The sequence below is a fragment of the Nanorana parkeri genome, unplaced genomic scaffold, assembly GCF_000935625.1.
Source record: "Nanorana parkeri isolate BGI_ZX_2015 unplaced genomic scaffold, ASM93562v1 scaffold265, whole genome shotgun sequence".
Lineage (NCBI taxonomy): Eukaryota > Metazoa > Chordata > Amphibia > Anura > Dicroglossidae > Nanorana > Nanorana parkeri.
In genome coordinates, this window is record NW_017306533.1 from 1,576,784 (window position 1) to 1,601,959 (window position 25,176).

General features: G+C 42.3%; 1 protein-coding gene and 1 long non-coding RNA gene across 2 annotated transcripts; both read left to right on the forward strand.

The window, feature by feature from the left end:
• The first annotated feature begins 11,670 nt into the window (after positions 1 to 11,670).
• On the forward strand, positions 11,671 to 22,527 carry LOC108787501 (dihydrolipoyl dehydrogenase, mitochondrial-like). The gene is made up of 5 exons (XM_018557074.1): positions 11,671 to 11,795; positions 14,073 to 14,151; positions 19,894 to 19,973; positions 22,153 to 22,221; positions 22,474 to 22,527. The coding sequence occupies exons 1-5, from the start codon at positions 11,757 to 11,759 to the stop codon at positions 22,525 to 22,527; spliced, it is 321 nt and encodes a 106-aa protein (XP_018412576.1). The 5' UTR covers positions 11,671 to 11,756.
• A 1,410-nt stretch (positions 22,528 to 23,937) lies between these two features.
• LOC108787506 lies at positions 23,938 to 24,924 on the forward strand. The gene is made up of 2 exons (XR_001941261.1): positions 23,938 to 23,988; positions 24,831 to 24,924. It is a non-coding gene; the product is annotated as an uncharacterized LOC108787506 (long non-coding RNA).
• The last annotated feature ends 252 nt before the right edge of the window (positions 24,925 to 25,176 follow it).

The window sequence follows — 25,176 nt, forward strand, 5'->3', positions numbered from 1 at the left end:
AGACGTCAGCTCATGGCTGGCTCTGGTCGCTTGCAGAGAGATCAGCGTCCCTGGTTACCGGGTAACCAGTGACGCTGATCTGTCATTACTCTCCCGGACGCTCTGGGAGTCTAATACGGCTCCCGGCCATCCAGGAAAGAAACAGAGTCGAGCAGACTAAACCTTTCCTTGCAATCTGTTTTTTTTTTTCTGACATGGGGCCGCTGGCAGCCCTCAGCCAGAAAAGAAAAAAAAGCCAGCAAAGGAATGCATAGCAAGATTCCTATTGGCTATTTCACTTTGCAATAGCCAATAGCAAACTAGCTATTGCACCCGCCGACTGCTGCTGTCAATCAGCAGAGGGGGACTTGCAGTTCTCCATTAGGTCCCCATCTAGTGATTGACAGCAGCAGAGGGCGGGTGCAATAGCTAGCTTGCAATTGGCAATTGGCAATTGGTAGCTATGCATTCCTATGCTGGGGTTTTTTTCTTTATTCTGACGGCAGCAGAACCGCCCAGACAATAGAAAACAGTTGGGTGGAGCTAGCTGTCACTGCTAGCTCCGCCCAATCCTTTTCTATTTTATTTTTTCTACTTTTTAAAAAACTGTTTTTCTATTCTGCTCGGTACCACAGCGGTACTGAGCAGAATAGCCGAGCCGAATGCCGAGTAGCCTGCCGGAGGTCTGGCTCAGCCGATCCAGATGTTGTCGAACTCCTTCTGCACTTCGGGTCAGCCGAACATGCTGAGCATGTCTGGCCGACCTGAAGCCAGCCGCAGCAAGCCAATGTTCGGCTGATTTTAGTCTGTGTACGGCTGAAATCAGCCGTACAAGCCTGAAGTGAATAGCCAAACAGCATTCGGCTCACTTCACTTCGGGTCGGCTATTCACTCGGCTGCCTACGTCAGCTTTGTGAATAGACCCCTAAGTTCTAATTTCCCTGTTTTTTCCTTCATTGGAAAAACAACAGTATGTTTGCTTTGGATATCTCTTCTTTTACTGTCACTGCCTGAATATGTATTGGTCTAATTGTTTTTCAATATCATAAATAATAATGTTTCAATTTAGGAGGTGTTGCTTCAATTTTTCATTTTACATTCACTAATTTACCATCTAATTACCACACATTATACTTGCTAGTTGTCCATAATTTTGATGGGAGAGGTAAATCTGCATGTCCCTTCAAACGTATGAACTGTATTTTCACTGTAACCTTGATATTCAAAATTTCAGGTGACATTTCTTTAGTTACTATCACTTAACCAGATTTTATATTTGCTCCAATTGCTGCCAACAGATCTTCTCTAAAAATATTAACTGACATCGATCTGACACGAATAATTGAGCCACAACTATATTATTATTTGATTTCTTTTAACTTATGTTTTGGATCTACATTTTCCTTAAAACCCGTAACCAAAAAGAAGTTCTTTGATCAATTTAATTTGTGCTTCAGCTCCTGCCTGATTTACTAGATACCCTGTTTCCCCGAAAATAAGACCTACCCCGAAAATAAGACCTAGTACTATTTTTGGGAATTGCTAAAATATAAGACCTACCCGAAAATAAGACCTAGTTGTGACCATTCCCAGGGCTGGTGGTGGCATAAGGGGGACCTTGAAGAGCCACAGTAGAGAATCAGCGGTGCCAATGAAGCCAGTGCTAGAGGAAGCGAGGCGGCAGCGGAGGGAGCAGAGCTGCATAAGCCGATGCTTCCTCTGTAGTGCTGGCTCCTGTCACTGGGGGAGTGATACCAAATGCACTCCGCCTGTGAGGAATCGATAGTTAAAGTGTGTTTTGCTCATTCTGGCCAGCGATTGGTTAACAAATTGCTCTTGGAAAGGTACGGCACCCCTGATTGCCCTGATCACCCTTTTCTTAACTTTGCCATTTTGGATGATTTCATTTGGATTTGCGTTAACTTTGGATTGTTGTACATTAAAACAAAATAAGACCTACCCCGAAAGTAAGACCTAGAGTGTTTTTTTTGGGCTCAAAAAAATATAAGACAGTGTCTTATTTTCGGGTAAACACGGTAGGTAGACACTAGTTGACCTGCTTCCTATTCATTGAGGAATTTTGTGATGCTGCTAATGGTTTGTGTTTCTTGCTTTTCTGCAAGAAACACAGAAGTGCAAAATGTCCTACCCTTCCACAATTATAACATGTCAACTTTCCTTTGTCTTCTTAATATTATCTTTCTTATTTCTTTTTTATTGATTACTTACTTTTCCCCATGGGCTTGTCTACATATATTTACCCTCTGTTCCTCCTTCACTATCACTCGCTCCCGCCTTCTACACTCACATTAACCTTTCTCTGACATCACACTGTATACTAAGATCCCGCAATCTCTACTACTTTCCTCAGAGATGCTCTTAACCCTTCCTAAACTGGGCTCTAACTGCATGTTTTATAGTTGCATTGCTTACTGAATAAAGCTGTTCTTAAGTAAATGGTTGCATATTCCTTCTGACTCTTAATACACTGTTGAAACTGCATCTAAGGATTTATCCCATATTTCTTAATAAGGGCTGGCTTAAGTAAATAATCAGACGCTCCCCTGGCACTAAATTAGGTTCTTCTACTCCATAATTTTGCATAATATCCTTTTTATCAGAACCCTTTATCCCACAGTCTGTTTTAACCGTTTCTGTTTATTGAGGGCTGTTGCAGCTCAGTTCCAGGATCCTATCCGAATCATCCCAAGAATCTCCATAGGCTGCATTTAAATGTTCAATTTTTCTGATAAATTCCTGTGGTTTCTTTGTAGGGTTAGGTATGTCTGTAAGAAGAGTTCAAATGTCCGATCTGGTAAAGGAAGCATGCTCTCTTAACCAGTGATAGTTGAACCATCTGCATTATAAGTATGTTGGGTTCTTTTTGGATATGTGGGTACTGGTCCAGTATCACTAATAATGTCTCTAATATTTTGGCATATTCTTCAGAAAATTCTACTAAAGTGTTTTTATTCATGCTATACATTTATAATTTTTCCTGAACTCCTTTAATTATTGGTTTTTATAAAAAACATTCACTTTGTTTTAAAGCCTGTACAGCTCCCGAAGTTGGCCGAGGGGCTTAGTCGAGCCGAAGGCATATGCTTCGGCTCGACTGAGCCCAGGTGAAAGTCAAAGCTGGCCTGCTACTGACAGCTGAGCGTAGCTAGCCATCATCTCACGGCTGGCTCCGACCACTTACATAGACGGATCAGTGTCCCTGGTTACCAGGTAACCAGGGACGCTTATCTCCAGACAGCCGAACTCTCCCGGACACTCCGGGAGTCTCCCGCTATTAGATAGCGGCTCCTGGCCGGCCGGAGAGAAACACTTTCTCCCGGAAAGTTTTACTCTGCTCGATAAAGGAGAGTAAACCTTTCCCTGCTCTGTTTTTTTTTTTTCTTCTGACATCGGAGCCACCGGCTGCCTTCAGAATAAAAAAAAATAAAAAAATAAAAAATAAAACAGCATAGGAATGCATAGCTATGTTCCTATTGGCTATTTCAATTTGCAATAGCCAATAGCAAACTAGCTATTGCACCCGCCCACTGCTGCTGTCAATCAACAAAGGGGATCTGAAGTTCTACATCAGGTCTCTTTCTAGTGATTGACAGCAGCAGGGCGCGGGTGCAATAGCCAGCTTGCTATTGGATATTGCAAATTGAAATAGCCAATAGGAATCTAGCTATGCATTCCTATGCTGATTTTTTTTCTTTGTATGCTGATGGCAGCAGAACCGCCGGGTTCTCAGTGTAATGACTGATTAGCAGCTTAGCAGAGCCGGCTTTTTTATATCTGTAATGACAGCTGGTCCCGGCCAATAGAAAACAGTTGGGCGGAGATAGCTGTCACTGCTAGATCCGCCCAATCATTTTCTATTTTATTTTTTCTACTGTTTAAACTGTTTTTCTGTTCTGCTCGGTACCACAGTAAACTATATCTGCTACGCAAGCTATACAAGATGAGGCTAGAAAAAGGGAAGGAAATGGTTGAAGATGTAAATGCCATGCTGGAAATCGTAGAAAAGCTATGTGCAATTGTAGAGGAAATTAAATATAACCATTACTGCTATGCAGCCTTCCAGAGTCATATAGTGCTCTTATTAACGCTCTAGAAACCAGACCTGAGCAATAACTAACACTAGAATACACTAGGAAAAGAATTGATGAATGTGACAGAAGGAAAGAAAATCCGCACAATTAAGAAAATAAGAAAACCCTAAAAGGAGAACTATGGGGTTAAGGCTTTTACCCATAGTTCTAGGTGCATGAGTGCACAAAGCAAAACAAAGAAAGCAGAGCGTGTTTTCGCTGTGAAAAGACTGGTCACCTAAAAAAAATACTTTTTGATCTGGAAAGCCGAGCAGAGAAAGTGAGAGGCACCTACAAGAGAAAGAGCTAAGGTAGCTACAAAGGAAACTGCAAGCACATTATGGACTGCTTCTATTAAAGTGACTCAGAACAGTATACCACGCGGATAGTGTATTGACTCACATGACTAGTGATGAGACCTTCTTCACAAAAATTGATTTCAGTGCAAAGGACACAGTTTTCCCAGCAAATGGGAAAAGTATTACTGCAGAAGGTAACAGTCAAAGATTACTGAACTGCATCACACCATCAGGGACAAGCAGAGTATCCTCGTGAAAAATGTAGTGTATGTTCCAGACCTAATAGGAACTCTTTTATCAGAGAAAACCCTTACTAATAACGTTTCACCCAAAGACTGACAAACTGACAATAAGTCGCAGTGTTTACTTGATGAGAACTCATCAGCAAAAACAATGATTGCAGGAAGTTGTGAAGTGAATTTGCCCAGTGAACCTGCAAAGGAAGCTGAGCAAAGTGAAGCCACACAGGAGTCAGAACAAGAAGTGGAACTCACAATGGATAATTCAAATTCCATGTTAAATTCTGCTGAACAGCCTGAAATTAGAAGATCCACTTGGGTAACAAAGGCAATACCACCCAGCAAGCTGTCATATAAAGCTGAAACAATCAGAAAGGGTCAACCCGAGAACCAAGCACATTGACGTGAAGTATCATCTGCTAAGGGACACTCGAGCAAGCTATTATCGACATGCAATATTGCTCATCAGTAGAAATGACTGCGGACGCACTCACCAAGCCATTGCCAAGGGATCATCACAGTTTCCTTTGGGAGAAGCTAAACATCATATAGCAACACATATGCTGTTGAGAAAGTGCCTTGGAAATACAACAGCTTATGCATATGTAGTATTGTCTTTTGGCCCTAGATGGCGCTGTTGTGCAGGTCTGTGCTGGTTTTCTATATGCATGCATTTATCTATGATGTATATGTTTTCTGCATGATGCTGTATAAACAGATGTAATGTCCTTATAAGCAAGTAAAACTTAATTCAGTATTCCTCAAGATCTCAGCGCTTCATCTAAACACATAACCAACACATAAATGGTAACCTCCAGCAGGGGCTTACTTTAAAGTGGTACTAAACACTTAGGGTTTTTTTAGCCTAATTCACCACTGGTAAGCAGTGTAGTCAGTGGCGGACCTATGGAACAATGGGCCCTGGTGCAAGATATTTTTTTTGGGCCCCCCCTCCCTACTCTTACAATGCCCGCCTTGCCCATCTATAGCGTTACCATTCTGCATATCTGTATAGAGGAGTACAACTCCCAGCAATACTTTATACAGAAATGCAGAATGGTAACGGATATAGAGAACTACAACTCCCAGCAATACTCTCTAAAGAATTGCAAAATCCATTTTATTGATAGTTGTGATTCAAACGACAAGCGCTTTCGGGGCAGCGCAGGGTCCCCTTCATCAGTCTCAGAAATGACATTGCATAAAAGTACCACAACCTTTATATAGACATACTAGAATGTCATTTCTGAGCGTGATGAAGGGGATCCTGCGCTTGTCATTTGAATGACAACTATCAATACAATGGATTTGCACTGACATGGAATCTGAGTGCTGGTGACATTTGTAGTGGATGATATGTACTATTGCACCCACAAAACATGTCACTGGTTACTTGTGGCATTAATTATAGGGGCATGTTTTATATGCAATACTAGCCCCCCCCTTGCAATTGATATTTAATATAATATATATGGTTACCTTTTAGTAGTGGAGACAGGAGAGTGAGACTGGGGCGGTGCCGACTATTTGGTCCCGGACGACAGCATGTGGTGGAGACGGAGGATGACTTCTCCCTCTCCCTCTCCCTCTCCCTGAGGTCACTTCCTTCAACCCAGTCCCAGGCGCAGAGGAGAGAAACAGAGGGAGGGACTCAGCCGACTCTAGTGACAGCGCCGGTGTATGATCCATCCCTCAGACTCGTAACTTCATCGGACGTCCGGGGTGGTGTCTGTGGGGGTGTGAAGGACTCAGCCTTGTGCACATGCACACTGCGAAATTCATCATATCCAGGGCTTGGCCAGTCCATACATCTGATGGCTAATGAGCATGCGAAGCAGCAGCAAAGTTAAATACGCCGCTGCACAGGGCCCCGGACACACCCCCGGAAGTCTTATGAAGTTACGAGTACAAAGAATTGATAGAAAACCGGTGCAAGCAAGGAGTGACAAGTGCAGTGTGAATAATGTTCCCGGGCGTGAAGTAGACTTATACCTCGGCACACGATTTCACACCCGGTGCGGTTGCACCTGCTGCACCGGCGGTAGTTCCGCCCCTGAGTGTAGTATGCCCGCCCCAATATATGTGAATGGAATAGCCTAGGAAAGCAATTACAAAACTCAACTCCTCTCTGCCGCTCGGTCCCGGCCACAGAGCTCAGCTTTCCCGAACTTCTAGGTAGAGCAGTGTGTGTGTGCAGGGAGCAGAGGTGCATGTGCAGTTAAGGTTACAGGAGGGGGGGGAGGAGGACTGTCTTAGGCCTGGTTCACACCTGGTCGTTTTACAGTGCGTTCCTAAGCGCTGTAAAACGCTCAACATGTGAAAACCAATGGTTGCCTATGGGCATGGATCCCACCTGGGTGTTTTACAGCGTGAAGGAACGCGCTGCAAAACGCCCAAAGAAGTACAGGAGCATCTTTGGGGCGTTTTGCCGCGCGTTTACCTTGTCCGCGATCCCCGCTGTATCTTAGGCGGCTGCCGACTTCCGTCCCTTGCGAGCGGCTGCGTCGCAGGTGGGCGGAGCCGGCGGGAAGTTTAAAAGTGAAAGTTAAAAAATAAATAAAAATTTAAAAATAGAGAAAAAAAGGGAAAAAAATCATACCACCAGTGAAGCGCGCGTTTCACTGAACGAAAAAACGAGCGGAAACGCTCAGGTGTGAACCCAGCCTTACAGTGTCAGACAATGTTAGGCAATGAATGCATACCGAGAACATGCACGCAGGGGTGACTCTGTGGGACCCTGTAAAAAGGAGACACTGGAGAACGACAGTGGCACCAGCTCTAAAGGGACAACTTGACACAGCTGGAAGGAAAATGTACTCTTTAAAAAGCATCAACCTAGGCTTTAGTGTCAATTAAAAATAAAGCTTTCGCAAGAGAACTATGCAGGCTACCATTAGCCCTGATCAAGTTTCTTCTCATCGCCTTTTCAACCCTGCTATTGTATAGTATAGTTTATACAGTTTAATTCCTGTACTTGGTTGTTTTGTTTTCCTTTTTGCCTGTTGAATTTCCACTTGCTCATTCAGTATTTGTTTTACAGATGTTTGCTTTTACACCTTTTCACCATAAACAGTCATATTGCACATACACCAGAGTCTGAGTTCCTTATTGCTGTTTACATGTTTTGTCATACCAGTTGCTACATGATCCCAGCCTAGGTTTCCCAATGAGTCACAGTCTTGGAAGAAGTAACGGATTTCAGGGGAGTCAAAGTCAGAAGTCCTAATTTGTATATTTGTTCTGTGTTAGTGATGCCAAGTATTAAAGTAACAGGGTCAACATGACAGCCAAGCAACTAACATTTGCAGAATGAGAAGTCATCATTGTTCCTGTCAAAAGTCATCCTCCACGTTCCTGTCAAAAAAATTAAAAATACTGTATATATATTTTTTTTTTCTTCAATAGTACATTTGTGGACTGAACTAAACAAAACTCCAAAGATAATTTTGACTTAATCCAAAAAAATATTAATGTAAAATGTATGTGTGTGTGGCTAGCAGAGATCAGTCTCCTACAATCTAACAGGAAATCAGATATCTAATGTGTCAGTGTTGTACGGGGCAATGTGCCACTCTATAACATGGCAATCCCTGCAGACAAAGCAACAGGTTTAAAATCCCTGTCAGCATATAATCACCTTTTTCTTTGCTCCTCCGCCACTCTGTTTACCTGCTGGTAGTAAAAAACAGGCTTCTGTATGATTTTAGTTGCTCCAGCTGGAGTTTACACCGGGCTGAGGACTCTCCTCCTCCCTAAATGACAGTTCTGGCAGAGCACTATCACAGTAAGGGAGTAACATCCTTCTCCTGAAGTATTTTCCCTTCTCCCAGTGACTGAACCGAGCTGAGAGGAAGCAAAGGAAATGAGAGTATACACTGTTGGGGGCAGGGGGTGGGCAATAAAGCAAGCATTTTGCTGTAGGGTTCTCTAACAAATGCACATTGCATTAACATGCGCTACAAAAAGCTTCCATTACTACATTTGGTAGTACACGGTATGTGCGTTGGTGGGTTGCAGGGACATTCAGTTTAAATGGCATCCCACCTCAGCAATGCAACCTGCACTGCAATGCATTTCCATGCACCTCAATGTAGCCCTATCATTTCATACGTTAAGATGCATTAAGATGTATTGAAATGTATGAGCCCTCTAACCCAGAGTGCCTCAACACGTGAAATTCGTGCAATGCAGAATGGTGTGAATGGGCCCTTAAAGTGTCCAGTTATCTGGCTGTATATTGTGAGATTTAGCTCTAAGGGTACGGTAGGTTCACACCACAGCGCACAATTCAGTGCATATGCATTGGCATGTTCTGGTGATGCCAATTGCATCACGATGGGCTGCAGAATGGAGCTCCGGGTGAGTATAGCTTTGAAATACAGTAGTAATGGGTGTAAAGAGGCAAAGCGATACCAAAACCGGGTACAATTACATAATCTATTTAATAATCACAATTAAATTTCATATATAAAAACAACACGTGTCACTTTGATATTCCCTATTGAAACTGTGGTTTTAACTCAGAAACATCCCCTATAGTCCTTATATTTGCGAGGGATTGCTCCAATTTTATGTGCTCCTCTTGTAGTTCCACGCATTTCGCTCTATTGCTCCCTCAGGAACCACAGCTGGACCTAAGTGGATATCCCATAACAAATATTTATATCATAACAAAGCATGTTCATACATTGTTGCATATAGATAGCTAGCATATAGATAGCATACAATTACTGTACCAGTATTTGACACTTACTTAATGACACACGCTAAGGATTTTACATTAGCCTTCAAGCTGAGAATCAATGTATAACTTTGGTTTTTTTTTAGCACCTAGCGCCTAGACACAAATGAGCACATACAGTAACCCTTGCAGTGCAGGGGTAGCCCCACTGCAAGGGTTAATTAAAAAAATTATTCTTTCATTTTTAAAGTTATGCCATGTGAATGGAAACATGCAATTTAAATAAATATCAAGTAGATTTTTATTTATTCCAATTTGGCTGCAAAAGTAGAAATATACTTCAAGGATATGTCACAGTGCTGCTGCAGTGATGATAGGTAGGATTCCAAAGTAGATTAACCACTTCCTGGCTGGCCTTGTAAAAAAATGGCTGGCCAGGAGCTCTCTAGATCTGAGCGGGCGTCTTTAGACGTCCGCTCAGACACGCCCCCTCGCACGCGCCGCTGGGCGCATGCGAGCGGGAAATGCCGATATTTCAAAACAGGCAGCGATGCCCGTTAATATACAAGCGATCCGCAGGCTATAGAGCCGGCGGATCGCTTGTATGAGGTCCCGGGATGTACGCCCCCTCCCACTGTCACGCTGGTCCCGAGCTCCGCTGTGCCCGGTGCGAGCCCGGGACCAGCATACTGCCTCTGTCACAGGGGATCAGAGGGAGGTCGGTACACGATCTTAGCCCCCTATGTGATAGCAATAAAGTTAAGTGAAAAAAAAAAATAGGAAAAAATAATAATTTCAGTTTCCCCCCCAAAAATGTAAAGTTACAAATACCAGAGGGCACAACCAAAAATTGGTGGAAAAAGCATTTCAACATACAGGGCTCAAGGGGTTCTTCACAGTTAGAGGGGTTAAGGTCTGGAACTCGCTGCCGCAGGAAGTGATTTCAGCTAAGAGTGTGGAATCATTCAAGAGACTCCTGGACGAGTTCCTTGGAGATCATAATATACAGGGGTGCAGGTACGCCTAAGAGCAAAATCACACATGTACTAATACACACGCACACACCTGCTCATAAATGCATACACGCAATAGGTTGGACTTGATGGACGTATGTCTTTATTCAACCTCGAATACTATGTAACTATGAATTACATTTTTTTTTTTAAAGTCCCCCCCATACATACACGCATGCAAACAGGCGTTGGGTGCGCATACGTGCGAAAACGAAGATTTCGCCCATTATGACGCACATGTTACATATTGTCACGAACGTCGGAATGAGAGCAATAGTTCTAGGGCTATCAATCACTGATAACACTAAACTGATGAGCTGTAAAAGCTTTTAAAGCGTCTCCTATGGTCAATTTTGGGTATGGTAGTTTTTTGCGATTTCGCGGGTGCGCGCAATTTTAATGCATGACATGTTTGGTGTCTATTTACCCGACGTGACCCCGTCTTTTATATATTTACCAAAAATATGGGTAATAATCAGTTTCCTAATATAATGGGGAAATTTTTTTTTCCATAATATAGTAAAAAATAAAAACCGCAGTGGTGATTAAATACCACCAAAAGAAAGCTCTATCTGTCCCCAAAAAAAAGTATAAAATTCATTTCAGTACAGCGTTGCAAGACGGAATAAACGTCAATCAAAGTACCACAGCACTAAATATTGAAAAATGGCCTGGCCAGGAAGGGGGTCTAAACACCTGGTCTTGAAGTAGTTAAAGGGAGGGGGGGGAAGGGGCAGAATTCCGGATTTGTAGTGGGGCTCCTGAAGAAAATGGGGGACACCTGATGTGAAAGGGGGGGGGGGGACTCCTGATGTAAGAGGGGAGCACTCATTTTCTTCTGTTTTTGCATCAGATCCGTATCTAGGATAATGGTCTGGTATGGATTTTGAAGGACCCTTGCATAATTTTTTTTTAATTTCCAAATTTTCATTTTTGTCAACGGTGCCTTGAGATCTTGCATACTTTTAAAGGGTGCCGTGACTGACTGCAAATAGGGTTGAGAAAGGCAGGTCTGGACCCAGGAGACTGCAGATTGTATTCACACTACTGAACAGACAGCTGTCTGAGATTTTAATTTGAAAAAAAGAAGAGAGCTCAGCAATTCTGACACTTCTCCAGCACCTATGTGCGGCTTGTTCCATGTATGTGATTGAAAAGCATCCAGGACACCCCCGGGGCAGTTAGCATTCCAGTGACAGTCTCCGTAATTCTCTCATGACCGACGTCTATACACAAAGCAGCCGGGAAAACCCGCACAACCAAACCGCAGTACCTAAACTTCTCATTGACCCAGCGGGAGCGAGTCTTTAAACATGTGACTCACTGCGGCATGAAACTACATTTCCCGGCATCCCTGCGAGCTGCCGCGCCCCCATGCGCCTGCGCAGTCGGTGAAGTCCTTGATCCACAGTAGCCCAGGCTGGGGAGCAGAGTGTGTCAGCTGCGGAAGGAAAATGCAGAGTTGGAGCCGCGTGTGTTGTACTTTGGGCAAGGTAACAAAGCACAGTGGGCGAGGAGAGTAAGACGGCCGGTAACCTCGTTTGTAGTGTGAATGAGACACTTCTCTTGAGGTGACAGCTTGTGAGACACAACCAAGGCCTAGAAAACTGAGCAGTGCCTGCACCCGGACAGCAGCACACACTGCTGACCTTCATCTACTAGACCAGCGCACTCTTCCCTGGATACTTGTACGGTAGAGAGGGCTCACTTTATATATGTCACCTATCATGGGTTTGTATATTGGACGTGTCATGAGTACGAGTGCTCCAACCTTCCCTGCACAGCCCAGAAGTCGTCACTGACACTGTCTATGGAACCATTGTTTCTCCGCTTGTCATGTCCCATAAGTCCATTTTCACACCCGAGTGGTTTTTACACAAATGTGACAACACTCAACATAAGGGTTATTGATGTGCGGGTGCTTGGCATGTACCCAATTCGCCCAAATCTGTGATGTCCACACACCCCTCCTGTCCCAATAATCGCACAAAAGATGCACCTTATGTATTGTTTTTCAGGTGCTCCCATTGAAGGTTAGTCTGCCTGAAAGAATCTCAAGCTGCAAATGGCACAACGCTTCGGTGTGAACAGGAACCATTCAAAACGATGAGATTCTTCATTAGGAAAAAGCGGTGTTCTGGTGTGAGCCCAAGCCTGTGCAAAAACGTGACTGACTAAACCCCACCACGTACAAATACGTTGTGACATATAGTTGAGGGGTGTGCAATGCTCCCGCTGTAACTGATTGTTCTGGGAAGGGGGTGTCTGTTAAAGTTTTGCACAAGTTTGCCCGAACTGGGTTCACACCAACCCGCCCTGCTCATCACTAATGAAGAACTCCATTGTTTTCAGTGGTGCCCCTTCACCCCCCAGTGTTGTGCCCCTTGTAGTTTGAAACAGTTAAATGGCAAATTTTTGGCCCCATAGCCTTCAATGAGAGCATCTGAAAAATAAACGCTGAATATTGAATCACCAGCAGTCACAGGAATGAAAGCCTGACTTCTTGTTACTTTTATTGAAATCTTATCACATGTGCGTCATCTAAGCCAAAATTTCGGGGCCACGCAGTGTCCCTTCTTCAGGGTGACCTAGTTCCCTGACCTGTCACTATTGCCCTGAAGAAGGGACCCTGCGTGGCCCCGAAATGTGGCTTGGATGCATGTGAGAAAATTCCCCCTTTCATGTCTGTGAGTGCTGGTGATTCTCTATTCAACAGTTTGAGCTCTGTAGCGCCATGTGTGCCATCACTGCCAGCACCACGAATAACATTATGATTAAAACTCTGCATGAAGTGCAGGTGATTCATAACATATGAAAAATGCATGTAACGTGCATCTTTTGTGCAATTTCATGGCTAACAATTGTCACCTCCTAGTAGGTAGCTTTCCATTAGCTAAAAGAAAAAATGCCAAAGCCTGAAAAATGTGCGCAGAGGCCCATATAATGAAAATATTTATGGTCAAGTGTGAGGGCGCGTTCCCACCACATCAAGGCCAGATTGTTTCCAGACTCAAAATGTATCCCTATGCTATTTCTGGCCTCTGTTCACACCAGCACAGTCCGTACCAGACCAGAAATACTGCATGGGATGCGCCTGAAAGCCCATTATAACCTGCAAAAAAAAAAAAAACACAGCTTAGGAATGCGGCATTCGCGTCCTCTTGAGGACACTAGCTGCATGGAGTTTGCATGCTTTCCTTGACCTTGTGTGAGTTTTCCTCCCAGTACTTTTGTTTCATCTCGCACTCCAAAAATGCTGGTAGGTTAAATGGATTCTGTCTAAAATTGGCCCTAGTTTGATATTCTACTGAGCGTGCCCAAGATGGCCACCTGGAAATCGGTGTAAGCAATTTTATTAAAGGAGAAAAGCATCTACAAATGTGCAAGACAGAAGAAAAGGCTGGGATTAAGTGTCAAAGCTTTCCATTGCTAGTTCTGCAAAGAAAAGTGGGCTACAATTCCTCTATAACTATGGGAAAGGCTGATATGAAATAATACGTAAAGGTTGGCTGCAGCCATTACAACTAAAGGTCATGCAGCCAGTCATTCAGTGTAAGAGGGCAATTACTTTCTCACACATTGCCAGCCAATGTGGGATATATTTTTGGTTTGAATAAATGCCATAATTAAAGAGAAGCAGCCCCTAGCCTGAAAATGTAATGGGAGAATATTTCTGCTGTCATAATTAGAGATCATGAAGAGGAACACAGTCATTGCTTTGTTTGCTTGTCTAATTAATTTGCAATTTCCCTTTTTGTTGTATTATATAGAAGGCTCACTTCAGTCATCTCACCCCTGGACTGAAAAGAATCTGTGCTGTGCCACTCAGAACCTATGCAGACCAAGCCTGTAAGTTATCGGTTTCATCCCAAATGATTGTTTGTTCTTATAGTTACATATGTGCTGTCCCAAAAAGAAGCAATCATTTGAATTATACTTGTAGTGCAAATATAGATATGTATACTTGCACACAGGTACTTTGCCTGTATGAAACACATCTGTTAAAAAGGCCCTAGAATTATTTAGTGGTACCTTACGCGTGGCCCAGTTGTCATTTTAACCTGAAGCATGTACTACTACATATGTATGTGGGATGGGGACATATTTTTAGGGGGTGTTTTTAAATTAATTACATTTAAAGTTTACTTCTCTACACTTTTTTTATTTTTTTGCCAAATCGTCTTTCCAGGACAGCACAAGAGAGAGGCACCTCGAACAGGAAACACATCACCAAATCTTAAAAGGAAGTCATTCTCCCGACCTAGTCATTATTTGCGTTTCCTCCTTTGGACAGAAAGAATCACCTGGAACTCTGAAAGCAGTCTCCATTTTGAGCTGTTCCCTTCCACCTATCTTTTCCTTAGGCTGCTTACCTCCAAGGGGGACAGTGAAGCGTAGTCTTTTTCATTTATGCCCCCTGGTCCACCTTCCTGACGGGTGACTGTTTGTTCTGGGGCCCCCTTCTCAGCTCCATGATCCAGCGGGATCCAGGACTTTCCTGGTCACAGCACCCTTAGGAGAATCAGGGTCTAGTGACCAGTTTTCCGCAGGGTGTGGCATTTTTCCTATACCTGGGATGCCAGGCGTCTTTTTACTTAGAGGCTAAACTGGGGACAGGCATTGCGTTCTTCTGGCTGGCCACTTTTGGTTCCAAAATATGTAGCAACGGCGCCTAAGCTGGAACCCTGGGCATATGTGGGGCCCTTACTCAGCGCTGCACCTCTTGTGTTGGGAAGGGAGGCAGCGTCGGTGGCAACATGCACCAGTGGTATCAGCTCTGATCAGGTAAGGAGAAAACTTTACTTATGTTATTTACTTGCCTGGTTTTGTGTTGGGATTTTGTTCTCACACCGTTTTTCCTGTTGCACTGTTAAAACCTTTACAGTGGCTCCTTGTAGGGGTAATGACTGGTAGAGCTGGGCTTTGCCATTTCAGGCTTAAGCTCCATTAATAAAAAAACAAACCTGCTTTCAGAAATATATATTTTTATTGTTTTATTTTTATCAATTTACAAAATGCAAAGTGAATGAACAGAATAAAAATCTATCACTATTTGGTGTGACAACGCTTTGGCTTTAAACCAGCATCAATTCTTACACTTGCACAAAGTCAGGGATTTTGTAGCATTAGAGTCAGGTGTATGATTAACCAATTATACCAAGCAGGTATCAATTTTATATGTAGGTGGAAACACAGTCATGAACTGAAACAGAAACAGCTGTGTAGAAGGCTTAAAACTGGGTAAGGAACAACCAAACTCTGCTACTAAGGTGAGGTTGTGGAAGACTTTCATGTCACAAGTCATACACCATGGCAAGACTGAGCACAGTAATAAGACACAAGGTAGTTATACTGCATCAGCAAGGTCTCCCAGGCAAAGATTTCAAAGCAGACTGGGGTTTCAAGATGTGCTGTTCACGCTCTTAAAGAAACAGCAACATTGAGGGCTGTAGACGCAGTGGTCGGCCAAGGAAACTTAATGCAGCAGGTGAAAGACACATCATGCTTACTTCCCTTCGACATTGGAAGATGTCCAGCACTGAACTGGTGGGGCCCAGGTGCAGCCATCAACTGTCTGGAGAAGTCTGGTTAGAAGTGGTCATCATGGAAGAATTGTGGCCAAAAAGCCATACCCCTAATCTCAACAACGATCGGTGGTTAGTTCTCCAAGATGTTTGGAACAACCTACCTGCCGAGTTCCTTCAAAACTGTGCAAGTGTACCTAGGAAAACTGATGCTGGTGGTGACACCAAATATTGATTGTTGATACTAATCATTTTTGTATCCATGTTAGACCTCTTGCTTAACTGCCTATGATGAATGTAGGAAAAGTCTATGCTGATGTCTAAAGTTTGTCATTCACTTGCAAGGTGTCTTTGGCGGTAACCAGTTAGTAGCACCAAGCTCTTTGCAGTTTGTGTGTGGTACTTGTGCATTCTAGGAACTGCCACATTATGGTAAACCTCTTGCGTAGCTCCTGTACATTACTACGCGGTTTAGGTATGTCTTGTGCATTGTATGCTTCATTCCTCGCAGCCTATTTATATAATACTCAACCCTTTACATGTCTAGTGTTGGGCTCAAGCACCTTTTTGGTGTTCACCTGGTATCACAGGTTTAATCCTGCATGACTTCCCACTTCATGATATCACCGTAAGCTTTCAGTACCTCATTTATAGCAGCTAGTTAATATTTTTCTGTTTTGGGCACTCTGCATGTCATGTAGTGTTCTTATATAATTTTGGTGGCATCTCTTTAACAACACATTGATAAACCTCTTTTTCTGACTTCTTGGTATGGCGTAAGTCTGTTGTTTTTAGGCTGGGTTCACACCTGGGTGTTTTTCAGCGCTGATCGAAGCGCTGAAAAACACTCAAGAAGGGAAATTCAATCAATCCCTATGGGCATGGTTCCCACCTGGGCGTATTTCAGTGCGATTTGTCGCGCTGAAAAACGTCCTACGCGCGAAAAAGTACTTGAACTTCTTTTTCCCCAGTCATCTTCCAGGACAGCCATCGAGATATAGGCTCCGCCTGCCTGCAAGTAGGGGCAGATTGCAGCGCGTATCTTATTGGTCTTGCTTAGGGCTTTAATCCAGGTCCTTTCTTATGCAGGGAGTATTTGTATTTTAGTATACGCTCGGGTTGATTCTACCAATGCTAATTTCTCCTAGCACATTTCAGGTCTTTGTGACTTAATGCTCATCAGTACCACTATAGTATCCTATAGTACCCTACAAATGCGGCTGCTGGTTTACTTGGTAAAGTATTTTACTAGTAAGTCGGTACGGTTTAACGTCATGCTAAGTTAATCGGAGACCGTTTTTTTTGGCACTAACTTTCCCTGTAGTCTCTTGTTTTTGTTTTCATATTTCTCTGAGAGGTTTATATGCCTGGTCCCCCATGTTTTGTATTTCCTTGGGTCAGCCTGGTGGAAGCAGAATTATGCTTTTTGTCCCTCCCAAAGTCTAGTTAGTTAGTTGCTAATCCTCTCATGTGCCGTCCTGGAAAGACGATTTGGGAAAATCAGAGTTAGACTTACAAGTAACTCTATTTCCAGGAGTCTTTCCGGGACAGCAAGGTTCCCACCCTTGAGGTGTGTACTTTTATTTACTGTTGTATTTGTTTTACTTCAGATTGCTTTCTTTCGGTTCTCATCTAATACTGACAAGGTCGTGAGAAGGACTTCCTTTTAAGATTTGCAGGGTTATTCACAAAAGGGTGAAGAGTTTGGAGAAGGCAGGATAAGTGAACAATCTAGGACAACATAACTGAACTCAAAAGTGAGCTGAATTGGAGGATTTTCTTTTTTCCAAATCAACTATTTTGGCCTAGATTGTTCACTTCTCCTGCCTTCTCCAAACTCTTCATCCTTTTGTGAATAACCCTGTAGGTGATTTGTTTCCTGTTGCAGGTTGTGCCTCGCTCATGTGCTGTCCTGGAAAGACTCCTGGAAATATTTACTGGTAAGTCTAATTCTAACTTTTGTGTTTTTTTTTCACTTTATTATTTTCACATAAGGGGCTAACAAGCCCCCTATGTGATTGCTTAGTAGTGTCAGTAGTAGTGCCAATGAATGACCGCTCTGAATCTGGAAATTCAGAGCGTAACTAGCACATTATGGCAAACACCTCCCTGAGAGATCACTATTCAAATTTAGTTTTTGTGGTTTACCATCACTTTAAACAGAGTTTGCAACATGGTAAAAGTCTGTGACGGCATTCATGTAGCTTAGAATATACTTGTGAGGTTGGTTAGGTATGGGAAGCAGATGCTGCTTCTGGGTAACAGGAATCTTTGTAAGTGTCTGCACATAGTATCAGTTTCTTTGCAGAGTACCTCAGTAAGCCTAAATTCTGGGGTGTTCTAAAAGAAAACTGAAGCCACAGTTTGTATGGTTGCTGTGCGTTTTTGTTGGCCATCTATCACTTTTCTGGGCGAATGAAAGGCTTCAGTGGCTGGAATGGTTGCAATTACTTTTATAGAAAACCTAAGTAGTTCAAGTGCTCTGCAAAGATGATGAAAACACATATAGGAACCCACAGGTTTGCTTTAATGTGACTTAACCCTTTCGCTGCCACCGCCAAAAGGCATACAGCTGAATAAAAGTGTTCCCGGCTGGCCAGCTCAGTATACCTTACGTCGGTGGCATTTACAGTTCTGGTATAAGCTCATGGTCGCTTTAGCGACCATGAACTTATACAAAAACTGTTCAGCAGACTGTCCCCTTCAAATTAATAGCTGTCATCAGCGGCTCACGAGCCGCTGATGACAGCTATTAGCAAAAATACTGAGCGCCCCCTGCCGGCACCTGCAGTCTCTCATCACTGCCTGGAGGCACTTCAGGCAGGGAACTGTGTCGTCATGGATCCCTGCTGCTGTCCCCCGCTTGTAGGGTCTGTGGCAGCGGGGATCCGAAGTAAAATCACCGGCGGGGGAGCGAGTGGCGGCTGGCCGCAGTGTCAGGATGGCCGAGCGGTATAGTGATCGGAGCCGCTGTCATCCTGTCAGTTTTCAGATGACAGCAGCTCTGTGCGTGGCCGAGCGGGGGATCAATAAATATCATTGATATTTATCGATCCCGCTGTGCAGAGCAAACACTGGAGTGATCGTCTGATCACTCCGGTGTTTGTAAATAACTGGGGGACACACAGTACTATGTGTCCCCGGTTATGAATGAACAGGCTGTGATTAACATCACAGCCTGTTCATTCAAGAATGTATGAATGGGGACTAGCACTCACTACAGAGGCTCCTCCACATTCATAAACTAATGATAGTAAGATATTTTTACTATCATTAGTTTCTGAATGAATGGGAAGCCTCTGTACTGAGTGCTTCCCATTCATTGAGTGCTGAGGCTGCAGAAAAAGAAATTGAGGACTCAATTTTTTTTTCTATTTCAAAAGGGAAATGTCAGGGGTCTGTTCAGACCCCAGATATTTCACCGTAGCCCCCCCCCCCAACAGTAAAACAAACAAACAAAAAAATGTTTAAAAAACTTTACATTTAATTTTTTTTTTAAATAATTAAATAAATTAAACATGTGTAAAAAAAAAAAAAACTAATAAAAAATAAGTCGCTTATTTACAGTTTTACGTACCGTAATTTTTTTACCTTTTCACAAAAAGGTGCAAATTTCAAATTTGCAAATATTTATTAACTCAATACAGTTTTATCTGCTAGATTTAGTCGGAAAATTATTTTTTGTGCGCTGATACTGATTTTAGTGTGCTTTATCAATTAAATTGTGTATTTTTATCGGTTTAACATTATTTGAGAAACATTTGCGCAATTATCGCAGGGCCTACAAATTTAGTATCGCCATCGTTTTATTCTACCGGGCCTGCGCTTTCAGAAAATATATGGTTTGGGGGTCTTTTACAAACGCTAGCAACGCAGAAGTTGAAAATCAAATCAATGGGAAAAATGGCGTGGCCAGCTGATTTGAAAAATGTTCCGGAGGGCTTGGCAGCGAAAGGGTTAATAGTTGTAAGCACTGCAAACACATTTGCATTTATTTCTATTTTTCAGCAAGTTTTATGATGAACTGCATAGAAATTAACTTGCGTGTATTATTTATCACTTGTAGTAGATGCTGATGTCACAGTCATAGGCTCTGGTCCTGGAGGTTATGTTGCTGCTATCAAAGCTGCCCAGCTGGGCTTTCAGGTAAGGTTTGACTGTGTGTACGTTAATATCGTTTGTAAAGCTGACCATAATATACAAGTGGAATTTTGTTAGAAAAAAAATAGTTTTCAGGACTATGATTCTTTTTTTTTAATGATAGTGAATCGGTTTAAATTAGCAAATGTTTTCGACTTTAGTGAGAAAAATAATCAAATGAGAAAGGTGAAAAACTTTTCTCGAGCAAACAAAATTCAAATACATGTGAATGTGGTTCTCGTTTTGGGAACTTGATTCCAAAATTGAATGTTAAAATCAAATCAAATTTTGAAGAACTTTCACCAAGTCTCTGATGGCATTGACCCACCTCCTGGCTTCCTGATTGGCAGGGGAAGCCGGCTCCATGCTGATTTGCTGGAAAGCTGGCTTCCCGTGCAAACAAGGAGGCAGGCGGTGTGTCATTACCCACGGCCTGGCTTCTTGATTGCCGAGAAAGCTGGCTCCAAGCCAGTGGAAATATCGGTATCGGCACTCGGTATTGGTGAGTAACAAAAAATAAATATCGGTACCTGTGCTCGATACAGAAAAAAACAGTATCATTGCATCCCTATATGAGATTCTACCAGTGTATGGCCAGTTTAAGCATACTCCTAAACCTGTGCTTCATCACCTCTACACCAGCATGTTATACCCCCTTCCTTTGCAGGCCATTTTTAGTCTTTAGTGTTGTGATAGTTTGACTGGCAATTACTCAGTGTAATAGTGTACCCAAATTAATTTGATACCATTTTTTTTTAAGGCAGATAGTTGTTTTTTTGAGTGGCATTTAATAACCACTAGGCTTTTTTACACTATATGAAGGGAAAAAAAACCTAACATTTTTGGGAAAAAATTGTCTCCCATACTTTGTTATAATCATACCAAAAAAAAAATGCCAGAACAGTACAAACGCAGCAAATGACCCCCAATAGGAGAGTAGACACCCCATGATCTTTTTTGTCTTGGATAAACTCAAAACACTTTATACCAAAATATTGGCGGCTTAAACCTTCCCTCCCCAATTATATGGATCTGTATATATATTTATAGCTCTACTGATCAGTTGACATTTGATTGTCACTAAACTTAACCTCTTTTGTACATTATATGCTCGGCCTGACTTGCAATGGTTTACTTTGACCTGCATTATAGGGCTTTGTTCTATTTTGCTTCAGTTAATCTTACTTCATTTGGCTGGGTTCACACCTAGGCGTATTGAATATGCGCGTTTTTACCGCGATTCACGGTAAAAAAAAACGCGCGACAAACGCATCTTTCCGTGGGCTACTCAGCTGTATCCCAATGGAAACGCGAGATCAAAACGCCCCAAAGAAGTACATGTACTTCTTTGGGCGTAGGCCGTTTTGTATCGCGTTTGGACGGGCGGAAATACGGCAAGGTGTGAACCAGACCCATTGAATACAATGGGATTTAGATGTTTGAGCGTTTTGTAGAGCGTTCGTCGAGCGTTGAACGCGCTACAAAACGTTCAGGTGTGAACCAGGCCTTAGGGTTACATGAGAAATATTGTGATACTGCCTGGATTTTATCAAGAATTCATGGTGCCTGCAAACTTCATAACATTTGGCTAAGTGATTAGCTTGTTTTGGGGCTTGCCTTAACTCATCAAATACTAGCATAGATGTGTTTTTAGTGAGCAATAACAAATGTTTGCTCTCAGTGCAGTCATGTTGTAACATTTTGTATGTTTTGGGAAGATCTCTTTGCATGAGATTTTAAAACTGCCTCCCTCTGTGTTCAGACATAACTGGCCCGACCATAGCAAGCCATGCTTCTAACTTCAAACTCCACCTTACGTAATTTAGCCATTGCTGCAATATTAGCGTCTCTAGTAGTCAGAGGCACTTGTTGATACAGAAATGGGTTTTACATCTTGTTGAACAATGTTGTTGCAAGCACAGCAGCTCCTTCACCCTCCTGTGTAAAGACCAAAGAAAGTGCACTGCTGTCACCAATAGGGAGAATCATGGCAGCTTCTGGTGCTGCAGAGGGTTGCTTGTACACAAGTAGATGTCTTGCCTGTCATTCTTGGGAATATATCTGCCTGTTCAATGGGTCCCACAGCTCACTTGCTGTGAGGACATGCAGATATTTTTCTATAGAGCGATTTACTCAATCTTTTTTCTGAATTTTTGGTTTCTCGCTAATATATCTTTTATTTCAGACTGTGTGTGTGGAAAAAAATGACACTCTTGGCGGAACCTGTTTAAACGTTGGCTGTATCCCCTCCAAGGTATGTAAAAATGTAATACACTTCAGTTAAACTTCAATACACATGCAGTACATAAGACTCAATTTATGTATTAGAAGATCTGCAATTGTTTTTTGTGCTTGACTGCATGGCACACGGAGGATGAGAACAGATTGATAGCCTGTAGTTCTGCAGACTCTGTGCCTCGCCTCCTGCCTGCTTTATGAACTGCGAATGAACACTGATACCCTTTGTGCTCTTCTTTTTACCTATATACTTTATTTTGCCTCTCAGCTTATAGAAAATGCACTTCTACTGCCAGCTGATTTCAGCTTTCAGCTGGTGTGATAATACATTTTATAAAGATGTATTTTAAGTAAATATACTGACTGAAATGTTTAATATTTAGCTTTAGGAATATATCAGTGAACCTTATATTTTACATTTGTCTGCACTGCTATTAACTTTAAATTGATATTCCTATTTTTTTGTAAATTAATATTACTACTGTAGCAGCACAGTGAGGGATATAAATCTAGAAACCAATTTCATCCAAAGTGTCATCATAGACCTTTAAAGAAAAAGTCCACTTTTGGTGGATTTTTTAAGTTAAATGTATGTGGACTTCCAATGAAAGAGACCTACAGCTTACTTACAGGTGTGCCACCTGTGGTGTCTGCCTGGCCACTGCTGCAGCCAGGTCACCCAAGATGCATACACTTGATGTTACAGATGCCTGATTCTTGTTAGAGCTGATGGAGCACTGGCAGAAGGGACCACATCAGCAACACAGTGCCACTGCTGGTGGCATACATGTAAATATGACATGGATAAGAGACTTTGATGTTTATCTTCTGAAAATCCTCCAGAAGTGGACCTTTTCTTTTCAAGCAGACCAACATAAAGCCAAAACTAATTTAGTGGCTGCCTTGTGCCCATGATGGTGGTTCAGTTTTGTAAAAACTAAAAAGTACCCAAATAACTGGCCTAAAGCATATTCCACTACTTTCTGTGTTATGCTGGAAAACTATTCACCATGATGTTTTACTTGATCGGGGATTATTTCCATCTCTTGTGACCAAAGACTACTGTAGTATATGTCATGTATGCAGGAGTTACTTAAAGGGTATCCCAACCCAAAAACCCGTAATATATTGCAGCTTACCATTCCTTCGATGTGGTGGCTCAGGTTAAGAAAATTTTTTTAGTAAGTAAAGAAAAAGGGAGAGGAAGACATATTTGTTAGCCTGTCCACAGATGACAACCATGGTTCCCACCGTAGATACAATGGGGTGATTGAACGTAGCAACCCAGAGAAGGCTGTTATTTGCAGGATTTACCAGGTGGAAAAAATTAATACAGACACCACACATGCAACTGGTAAGCTACAACTTTTTGTTTTTTGAGTTTAGATACTCTTTTAAAGGGGTTTGATACTCGCCTGTGATCTAAAAGTACATACGTTTTAGTTTCTGCAGCATTAGTGTTCCAGACCTGTATGTAAATCTGCTGATGCATGCTGTTCTATTCTGTAGCACGGTCTAATAACTGTTTTCTTGGAACGCCTATTAAATCATTGCTACAAATCTTATAAATAGACTAGTGAATTTGCTTGAATGCTGTCATAGCAGTATGGCTTTGGTGAGGAGGACAGTACAGGATTTCCTTCCTACTGGATCACGCTACCATGCCTGCTTTTCCACAATATGCTATAGTGAATACATTATACACTTACATGTGCCTGTTTTTTTTTCCTTGGTTGCATATTTTTTACTCATGGAAAGGATTTTGCAAGCAGAGGAATCGAAGGTAGATGTTATTGTCAATTATTTTGAAATGAGCTAATTGGTTGTTCAGTTTGTATTGTCTATTAATATGCTTCTTAATGGCCTTTTGCACTCAAAACTGATAGTTCCGTTTCTGTTATTATTGATGGCTTATAGTTAAATCTCTCTATACGTGAGATGTCCCTACACAAGTTTCCATTTTCACCCAAATGCTGTAACTATTATAGAGCCACATCCGCACATCTGGCACCTAGAGTGTGACCTAGTTTGAGGAGGTAGAGAATCAAATGTAATGGCTAATACTGCTACTGAACACTTCTAGGTGTGTAATACAGTGTGTCATCCACTGTAGTGGCAAAGCAGGCGCCAGGAGGAACGACTGCACGCAGTGGGATACACCTAGAGGTGTTGGACAGCAGCAGTGCCCATAGGTCTGCAAGACGGCAAAGAATAGACTTGCCAGCTTGCAAACGGTGAAGTATTCAGCATCTTCTATTACAGTGGGCTGCTGGACCAAAAGTTTTATATTGGTGACAGGGTTGCTTTAAGCCATTTTAAAGCCGGTCTTTAGTCGCAGGCATCCAAGCACATGGCAATAGGTCCTGCAGCTACTTTACTACTGCACTACAAGTAGTGGTTGAATGTTTGAAGTCCATGACAACCGTGACTCTCCATAGATACAGTGCAGTGAGTGAGCGTAATCCAATCATAAAGTTTGTTATTTAAAGCATTACCAGGTGAAAATAAAAAGTAAAATGAATGCAGACAGCTCTCCTAAGGACTGGTAAGCCGCAATATTAAATGCTTTAAGATGAGTTTTGTTCCTGGTTATGCCGCTTACTTTTATTTCCTCCTTCTTTATAGTGACTGGCCTCCACTTAAATCTAGAGAAGATGATGGAGCAAAAGAGTGGTGCAGTGAAATCTCTAACAGGTGGCATTGCACACCTTTTTAAACAGAATAAGGTCTGATTTTACTACATTCATAAGGGCTTTTATTTGAACTTTAATACAGGTCAAATACTATGTGCTTTTCTCCATATCAGTTTTTTTCCAATGTACAATATGTGCCTTTTTACTTTCTTGCAAGTTAAATGTTTTGGTAAAGTGTATCATTTTAGTGAATTGTAGAAATTGCTTGGTTTCCATTTTGCAATGGTTTTACAAGGTTACTTCTTGTTGAACCACATAACAGCTTCATATATTTATTG